Source organism: Lates calcarifer, linkage group LG24 (assembly GCF_001640805.2).
Source record: "Lates calcarifer isolate ASB-BC8 linkage group LG24, TLL_Latcal_v3, whole genome shotgun sequence".
Taxonomy (NCBI): Eukaryota; Metazoa; Chordata; class Actinopteri; family Centropomidae; genus Lates; species Lates calcarifer.
The window spans coordinates 532,890-542,877 of NC_066856.1; the positions used below are offsets into that span (position 1 = coordinate 532,890).

Consider the following 9,988-nt stretch of genomic DNA (forward strand, 5'->3'; position numbering starts at 1 on the left):
GATCAGTGATTACACATCTGTGTTAAATATCATAAAGCTGATCTGCCATCAGACTGTATCAGATCAGGTCTGATGGAGTCCTCTCTGTGTTGACTGGTGGTGAGTGACAGCTGATGTAGCTGATCCGGTCTTGGCTCCAGGAGGAAGGGGAGTTCCCAGAGGGAATTAATGAGTCTAAGAAATTTAATTGCCTCAGTTTACCGTGTGGATGTGAGTCGAGCGCTACACAACAAGGAGCTCAGGATTCTCATCTGCGGGAGGAGAAGTGGATGGGCAGGCCTGTTTTTTTGTAGCCCACACAGACGCCCACCATGTTCAGCAGGTTGAAAAAGTTGGTGGGGACTCCTGAGCCTCCTGAGGCTGTTGCCTCTCCCTCTACCCCAGCTCCGCCAGCTAAGGTAAGGTTAGGTTCACCTGCTCTCTGATATCTCAAATATAGAAACTGAATGTTGGTCTACAATCAATAACAGTGATAGACAGAAACAGTGAAGGTGAAGAAACTAACAACATAGAGATCACAGTTAACCACATCTTAACGGTCTGTTGGTTCATGGTCAGTAAGCAAGTGTGCAAGTGACAGAATTTTTTGATTTGATATAGTTTTTAATTTATTATCTGGAATCACACTAGGAAAAGATTTTAATGAATTTACTGTTAAGAAGTTTGTTAAATTCAAAAGTTGTATAATTTATGTGCAATAAACAATAATGGGCTAAACACTGAGCCTCAGGGATCCCACAGATAACAGAGTTCAAATGGGGAGTAGCCTGCGGTTCACACACAAAATGATAAATGAGTCCCTAAAGGAGTTTGGCCTTCTTCCATGTTGTTTCCACGTTTGTCTGCTGTTACCAGTGTTTGTGTTTACAGGAAGAGAAGCCTCTTGAGAAGAAGGATGAAAAAGAACAGGCAAAGAAAGAAGAAGAAAAGAAAGAAGAGACAAAGAAAGAGGAAGAAGCTAAGAAGGAAGAGCCAAAACCAGGTGACAAGTCTGTTTGTTTGATCTGTCTGTGTTCAGAGTTCATCACAGTCAGGGTCACAAGTACAGACTAGTGTTTGATGAATGGACTCAGATGATATTATTATCATTGCTATTGTATGACAACACGTTGGTTTAGTTGAAAAATGTTTGATGTATTATTGTTATAGATTCATCATAAGAAGTCTCAGGTTTTGTTTCAGTGAGAAGTACCTGTCTCACTGCAGGTTATTTGTGACTTCAAATAAGAAAACTGTCATTGTCTTTCAATATGTATAAAACCACATACATCACACTGACCTGACTGAACACTGACTTCCATTCATCTTCATTTACTCCCATTAGAAAAAAAAGCCAACACTAACTTCTCTGTTAATTCCCACGGCACTTAATATAAACTTAATACTTCATATCAGCTTTTCCTTCAATTTGTCACCATCTGTCCCAAAGCAACATTAATATTGAATTCAGAGATGAGAGATTTCAGTTTACCACCGGGTTTTCATTTTTTTACAGCTCCAGCAGCTCCTGCTCCTGCTGCCCTGCTGCCCCTGCTGCCCCTGCTGCTCCTGCTGCTCCGCTCCTGCTCCTGCTGCTGCTCCTGCTCCTGCTGCTGCTGCTGCTGCTCCAGCTGATCCTGCCAAACCAGAGGAGGCTGAGGGGTAAGAAAATATCATATACTCAGTGTGTTTAGGCTCCTGGGTCCACAACACAGCACAGGATAACTATAGTCTGTTCATTACAGGACTTAAATTCTGAATTTGTCTTTATTTTATCATTATTAATTTTTAATATTTGTTTTGACTTCTCTCTTGATCAAAGGTAACATCAGACCTTTTACTACAGCAAATAATGTGTAATATCCCTCTAACACATATGAATGGAGACATCAGTCAGTCAGTGTCTGTGTCGGTGTGAGACGATGTTACAGAGTGAGGGCAGGACAGAGACAGACTGATGCTGACTATGGAGACCATGTGGAAACATCTGTATCAGTGCTGAGGTCTCATCTTCAGGACTGTGGTGTCCACTGGGCTCAGGTCTCAGTGGATCAAACAATAGTTAAGTAAAGTCGTTATTTATTCAGTGCATTAAACTGTGAGGCCTGTGAGGTCCATTGAGACAGAGACTGTGATTGTGCAGCTATAGAAATAAAATCTGACCTGACTAAGAATACCTGACCCTGCAGCCTGAGCTCAGTCTACTTCAGGAAGTCCTCATGTCCCTGGTCTCCAGGTATTAGTAGTGGACTGCACTTATATAGAGCTTTTACACTACAGGTCACATTCATTCATGCACACAGTGCTCTAGCACATAAGACACATATTCACACATAAATCGTATGCCATCAGGACTAATCTGGGCTTCAGGATCTTAGTCTGCACCATCTCTGTTTCAGCTTTATTTTCAATAAGTGCAGTGTGTGGATGAACACACTGTGTGTTAGCTGCAGCCATGATCACGCTCTGATTGCTAAAGTAGGAAAGGAGCTTACAGGAGCTTAGTGGTATTTGTGACTGTGCGATCAGAGGTGGAGTTCACGTGCAAGTGGGAGCTGATTCCAAAGAACTTATGTTCTTCTTTGCAGATCATTTATATATTTTTTTAGGGAATTTAATTTTTTCATGTCAGTAACTCAGCTTTGTCTAAGAAAAGAAAGTACCGTAATTTCAGGACTATTGAGCTGCACCTGACTATAAGCCGCAGGTGTCTAAATGTTTTTGCGGCATGAAGCTCGTTAGACTGTAAAAATCTATAAATAAGCCGCATCATTGTTTAAGCCGCAAGTTTCAAAGCGTGTGAAAAAAGTAGCGCCTTATAGTCCAGAAATTACGATAATATGATTTCTCATTTAAATGAATGAATCCTATTTTCTGTGAGAGGTTCAGATAAAGTGGGAGAAGTCTTTCTACTCTCAGGAGCTAATGTGGAGTCTCTTCTCCTGTAACAGCAGATTCATAGTGATAATAACATGAGCTGCCACATCAAAAAGAATTGTCAATTTATTTAAAATTTATAGAGAATCTCTGTGGTACATCGCTTTATTTTCTTCTTTTTATGTGTTTTCAGTGAAAAGCCCCCCCCTCCACCTGTCGTCTACTCCCGCTTCACAGATGACACACTCAGAGATCTGATCAAGAGGTTAAGAGAGCGGACAGAGATGCTCAAAGAGAAAGTCATAGATCCCTACGCCACCTCTCCAGAAATCACTCCACCTGTCAGTAAGTACAGACACACTGTCCAAACTGCACAGAGGCAGAAAACAACAACCACTTTAACCCACTGTCACTCTCTCCAGTCTGCTCAGCACCTATTCTGAAGAAGGAGGACTACATCAGACTGAAGGAGGAGGAGCGGATAGCAAAAGAAGAAGCAGAGAAGAAGAAGGCAGAGGAGGCAGCTAAAAAGGCAGAGGAGAAGAAGAAGAAGGATGAGGAGAAGAGGCTGGAGGCAGAGAAGAAAGCGGAGGAGGAGAGGCTGGCAGAGGAGGCCAGGAAGAAAGCAAAGATCCTCCCAGACATCCGGTGCTCCTGCTTTGACGTCCTCTTCCATCCGATCGAGAACATGATGGATTCAGTCCTGGGAAACACCATCGATCCTTTCACAGGTAGGTGAAGTCCCCACAAGTAAAATGAACACATGAAGATACTGAAATCTGATCGGCTCTCTGTGTCCAGATCGCCGCTACATCGCCTGGTTGACTGTTGTGGCCATTGCATACAACTACAACATCTGGTTCTGTTCCGCCCGCCTGGCGTTCCCATACCACAGTCCAGCCATCAACATGTACTGGGTGATCTTTGACATTCTCAGTGACTTAGTCAATGTTGTCGACATCATCGTTTGGCAGCCGCGACTTCAGTTTGTCAAAGCCGGTGACATTATAGTGAGTCACAAAGCAGCATCACTGTGAATGGCCTCTATCTGATCAGTAGCTTTGAGTGTTGTGTGCTCTGTAATGAACATGATTCTCCTGTCCCCTGCAGAAAGACAGAGCCCTGACAAAGGTCCACTATCGCAAATCACAGCGATTTAAGGTGAGAAAGTAAAAACACATTATATAAGTACATATACACTTAATGTTTACAGGTATTCACAGGTGTGAAGAACTTTACCTCAGTATTTCCATGGCCACCTTCTTTATACTCCACTACATTTCAGAGGGAAATTACTTTGCACTACCTCTAGCATTTAACAGCTGTAGTTACTTCACAGATCAACAGTTTCAATAAGAAAACATATGATAAGTCACAGTTCTTACCCTATTTATCATCTAATGCCCCCTAAGATTTATCTTTTGACCCTTTGGAGGGGCCCGACCCCAGAGTTGGAAACCACTGCACTTAACAGTACATAAAGTAGTTAAGATTTCAACAATAAAATGTTGCTTTCACATCAAATAACATCATCTGTAATAATATGTCAGTCAAGTACTTTTACTTTAATGCTTCCTGTGGAGTTTTCTGATCTTTTTCTTGTAATGGAGACATTTTACTTTTACTGAAGCAAATGATGTTAATACTTTGTTGTTCCTCTGTGTGTGTGTGTAGACTGATTTACTCAGTGTCCTCCCCCTCGACCTTTTCTGCCTCCACTTTGAATTCTCCGCCATCTACAGACTCAACCGCTTCATCAGGGTAAGGAGGAGCTCCCTACTTACAGTTCATTGTTTCTACTGATGAAGTGTAAATGAAGAGAAACAGAGAAAAACCATGTTTTTATCAGACCTGTATGTTTCCTTGTGTTGTGTAGATTGAGTCTTTCTTTGAGTTCAGCGATCGACTTGAGAGCATCATGGCCAAGGCTTACATCTGGAGGTAAACGCTCAGTCATCTTAGTACAGTGTGTTACATTGTGTTACAGTGTGTTACAGTGTGTAAATGCTGTTTGGCAGTTGCAGAGTTACTTTTGAATTGCTTGTCACTGAGTCTTTGTAAGTAGGTTGTTTGTATAATGGATATGACGCATTTTGAAAGTGTTTCCTACCACAGACCTGTTAATGATATAATACTGTATATATGTGTAATGTATATATATATATAGCTGTTTTCTCAGCCTGCACAGGCTGTTACTCATGTAGTTGTAGTTTTTTTCAATTAACTTTCAAACATTTAATTTACAAGGTTATAAATACATTTATTTATACATACTGTATATGGACTTAGATGTAGATGTGTCTGTTACCAACCTCTTACTGTACTTACTGAGCTTACACACTCAGGTAAGCATAGACTACTTACAAGTTTGTAGGTTAAGTGTTATAGTGCTGCAATACAAAAAAAAACACATACAGTAGATTTTTATTTCGGCAGTCTGACGATATTTGCGAGTAAAATAATTTTTTATGTCTCATTCTGTCTTTATGTCCCTGTCTGTCCAATGCAGAGTGGCTCGCACCACAGGTTACCTGCTCTACGTGCTCCATCTCAATGCCTGTGCATTCTACGTCGCCTCAGTTCACCAGGGTCTTGCAACCACTACGTGGGTGTACAATGGAAAGGGCTCAGCGTATGTTCCTCTCACTTTGTCTTTGTCTAGTGTTGTTGTTGGAGCTGTCCATGGTGGTGAAACACTGCAAAGCCCAGCCTAAATTGAGCCTCTGTCCATGGCACTGAAAATTTAATGCATCTCTGTGACTGTGTCCAAAATCACTCCCTGTTTGATTAATAGACCACTGTAGTGCTATATTTACTGACTTCCTGTCATTTTTTGTGGGTGTGACACGTATATAGTGCCCCACAACAGCATTAAAGGGGTGTGTTGAAAAGTGTGTTTTTCTAACAGTCCCATAATGCAATGCATCACATTTTATAGATATAGACATGTAATAGATATGAAATCACACCTGGCACAAAACAATAATCTTAATTCACTGCTCACTGTGGAGTGAAGTCCATGTCAACTATTTAAGGAACAAGGTAACCACCGCTGTGGGTGGGGTAGAGAATAACAACAGAAGAACACATGGATTCCATGTTATAAAAAAAAAAAAAAAAAGTAAAGTGATGCCATTAATACAGTAGCAGCGTTGTAGGAGCAGCAGGAGACTTGTCATCACAGATCAGACTCTACAGCTCCAGAGGCAGAAATACCTGCAGAAAGAGACAGAAGAGGAGAGAGAGACAGGAAGAGCACAATACTACAGGAAAGAGAAGATACTGTGTTAGTAACATATAACGTGGAATATGAATCCAATACTGATGGAGAGAGAGAGAGAGAAGCTCAGTGTGTCATGGCCTATTGCAGCATAACTAAGGGATGGTTCAAACCTGAGCCAACCCTAACTATAAGCTTTATCAAAGAGGAAGGTTTTAAACTGACTCTTAAAGGATACAGAGGGTGTCTGCCTCCCGGACTGAAACTAGGAGAAGGTTCCACAGTAGAAGGAGCCTGATAACTGAAGGGAACTTGGAAACTCTGGGAACCACCAGTAAACCAGTATTCTGGGCACAATGTTCTAGTGGGATTGTAGGGGACTATGAGATCTTTAAGGTAAGATGGAGCCTGACTGTTAAGGGCTTTGTAAGTGAGGAGCAGGATTTTGAATTCTGTTCTGGATTTGACTGGGAGCCAATGTAGAGAGGCTAACACAGGAGAGATATGGTCTCTTTTCCTAGTTCCTGTCAGTAATCGTGCTGCAGCATTTTGGATCAACTGCAGAGTCTTTAGAGACTTGTTGTGGCAGCCTGATAATAATGAATTACAGTAGTCCAGCCTAGAAGTATCAAATGCATGGACTAGTTTTTCTGCATCTTTTTGAGACAGAAAATTATATAATAATTTTGGTGATATTACAGCAGGTGAAAGAAGGCAGTCCTAGAAGTTTGTTTTTACTGTGTGAGTTAAAGGACATATCCTGGATCAAAGATAACTCCAAGGATTCTTTACAGCTGGAGCTGGAGGCCAGGGCAATGCCAGTCTAATGGAACTGACGTCATTAGAAAATTGTATTTCTGAGGTGTTCAGGACCAAATACAATAACTTTCGGTTTTGTCTGAGTTCAATAGTAAAACAGTTGCTTGTCATCCAAGTCTTTATGTCCCTAAGACAAGCCTGAAGTTTAGCTAACTGATTGGTTTCATTAGGCTTCATTGACAGATAAAGTTGAGTATCATCTGCATAACAATGGAAATTTATGGAGTGATTCCTGTTGGCCTAGGGAAAGCATATACAAGGTGAATAGAATCGGTCCAAGCACTGACCCTTGTGGAACTCCATGTCTAACTTTAATGTACATGGAGGAGTAGTTGTTAACATGTACAAACTGAAGCCTATCAGATAGACAGGACTTAAACCAGTTTAGTGCAGTACCTTTAATGCCAATAAAGTGCTCCAGTCTCTGTAAAAGGATGTGATGGTCAATCATATCAAAAGCAGCACTGAGACCTAACAAGACAAGTAGCAGTAACAAGTCCGTTGTCTGATGCAGTTAGGAGCTCATTTGTAACTTTTACAAGTGCTGTCTCTGTGCTATGATACAATCTGAATCCTGACTGGAAATCATAAAGGTGTTATGTCTTCTTATCAAGATCAAATGAAGATGTTTTTGTTGAAGGTCTTTCTCCTCCTGCTCCTCCACAGATACCTGCGTTGTTACTACTTTGCTGTTCGCAGTCTGATCAACATCGGGGGTCTTCCGGAGCCTATAACCACTTATGAGATCACCTTTCAGATGACTAACTTCTTCATTGGTGTCTTTGTGTTCTCCAGTTTGATTGGACAGGTAGGTTTTAAAACCTGAGGAGTTCTCTAAATGTTCTCTGTCTAGTTCGTATTGGACTTTTATCAAATGCTTTTATTGACAGTGTTACAGTATTTTAAGTAAATATCTCACTGAATCCTTTCTGTCTTTCAGATGAGAGACGTCATTGGAGCAGCAACAGCAGGTCAGACATACTTTCGGGCATCAATGGATGGCTGTGTTGCCTACATGAACACATATACGATCCCCAAACTAGTCCAGAACAGAGTCCGGACCTGGTACAACTACACATGGGCTGCTCAGGGCATGCTGGGTAAGTCTCAAAAAAATGTTATCCCAGACATTCTTTCTTCCACCTTCTCTCTCACTGTCTGTCATACATGAAGTACATGACACTGACTGATTAGACCTGGACCTCCACACTGTCTGTCCACTCCAGATCGAGTCAGAGCTGCTGGACAAGATGCCTCTGGTGATGAGAACTGCCATTGCTGTGGACATCAACCTGGCCACCTTTCAGAAGATCGCTCTGTTTCAGGTGATGCAGTGTTCAGTCTGTCCTCTGGTCAGGAGCAGGGAGAGCAGCAGGAAGACAAAGAACTAAACAATAAGCTGAAACAAAGGTTCCCATCATCCCCACATAAAACACCAAAAATGAAACTAGTTGACACTGTTCTGAAAACAGCAGATTTTATTTTTAATTTGTGAACTAAAGCATTAGTTCTCTACATGCATCCTTCAAACACAGAGTCATCCTTTGTGTGATTCAGTTTGATGGCTGACAGGAAGTTAAATTAGACAAACTGGTCCTGTCTGTTCCAGGGTTGTGACCAGCAGATGTTGGTGGACATGTTGCTGAGACTCAAGTCAATCATCTACCTACCTGGAGACTTTGTCGTGAAGAAAGTGAGTACATACAGTTTACTGTGTGTGAGATTATCTTGAAGCAAATAATCATTAACATATCCAAACACTGCTGCCCTCTGTGCTCCCGTCGTGCTGCTCTGCAGGGTGACATCGGTAAAGAGATGTACATCATTAAAAGTGGAGCGGTGCAGGTGGTGGGAGGACCTGACAACAGCATTGTGTTTGTCACACTGAAGGCTGGTTCTGTGTTCGGAGAAATCAGGTCAGTGATCTATCTATTTATCTATGACCCCATGAACATGAAATAAACATTCATCAGGTTTAACTGTTTATTTATTTATTATTATTATTATTATTATTTATTGTTCAATAAACGCCCTGATATCACTGATAAACTTAATAGTTTTTCTTATATTAAATGAAGCGAAGTGACACTTAACTTTGACACCTCACTTTTACATTTATAGTCTGCTCTGAGTGAGCAGGTGTGATCATGATGGACTTCCACACCTTGGTTGTGTATAACCATATTTACCAGATGAGACTCAGAGATATCTGACATGGACACTATTGACACACATCTGTTCCCTCCCCTCCAGTTTACTACAGTCGGCTAAAGATGGAGGAAACAGACGCACCGCTAACGTCAAAGCACATGGCTTTGCTAACCTCTTTGTCCTGGAGAAGAAGGACCTGTTTGACATCCTGGTCCACTACCCAGAGTCTCAGAAGGTGCTGGCCAGGAAGGGACGGTGAGTCACTGACAAGTACTGGAGCAGAGGCTTCTACTTTTATCCTCCATAACTACATCTAAGACTAAATAATGTCATCTGCAGCCCGTTAAGAATTGTGTGTGCCTGTATGACTGTACAGGAAACTGATCAAAGCCAAAGGCCCTGCAGCTGCTAAAACCAATGAGGAAAAGCAGAAAGGTCTGACTCTGTTTGGACAAAAACCACCAACACCCAAGATGCTCAAAGCCTTTGGCAACTTCCGCAAAGGAGGCCTCATGGACAAACTCAAGGTAAAGTCTTAGTCTCTGATGCATCTTCTAAAGACACAGAGTTGACTTCAGCTCCAGTCTAAGCCTAACCCTAGCCTCACAGTGGGTAAATGACTCATGTGTCCTTTTTTCTTTTGTCCTCTGTTCACAGAAAAATACAGAGCAGAACTGAGAAGTGTGATGCTACTAAGCCTCATCATTCTCACCAGCTGCTGACAGACTCATAAAGACAGAGTTGTTCCAGTTTGTAACTTTCATATGATCTGACGTTGTAAACCAGAAAGATGGTCTGAAAGCAGAACTCAAACAGGACATCTGTAGCTCTAATCTAATGATAATCACCTTGTAAACGTCTGTAGACTCTTTGATAGAGACAGTTTCACCTGATCAGAGCTGAAGGTTAACATTATGTTTAACATGTCTATATTGTAAATTT

General features: G+C 41.5%; 1 protein-coding gene across 1 annotated transcript; it reads left to right on the top strand.

Moving 5' to 3' along the window:
- The first annotated feature begins 311 nt into the window (after positions 1 to 311).
- Positions 312 to 9,909, top strand: cngb3.1 (cyclic nucleotide gated channel subunit beta 3, tandem duplicate 1). Its single transcript, XM_051066924.1, has 16 exons — positions 312 to 398; positions 1,565 to 1,641; positions 3,050 to 3,201; positions 3,288 to 3,587; positions 3,658 to 3,866; positions 3,967 to 4,017; positions 4,531 to 4,617; positions 4,733 to 4,797; positions 5,366 to 5,488; positions 7,562 to 7,703; positions 7,836 to 7,995; positions 8,090 to 8,220; positions 8,505 to 8,588; positions 8,693 to 8,811; positions 9,149 to 9,301; positions 9,423 to 9,909. Exons 1-16 carry the CDS (start codon positions 312 to 314, stop codon positions 9,583 to 9,585), a joined length of 2,103 nt encoding a protein of 700 aa, XP_050922881.1. The 3' UTR covers positions 9,586 to 9,909.
- The last annotated feature ends 79 nt before the right edge of the window (positions 9,910 to 9,988 follow it).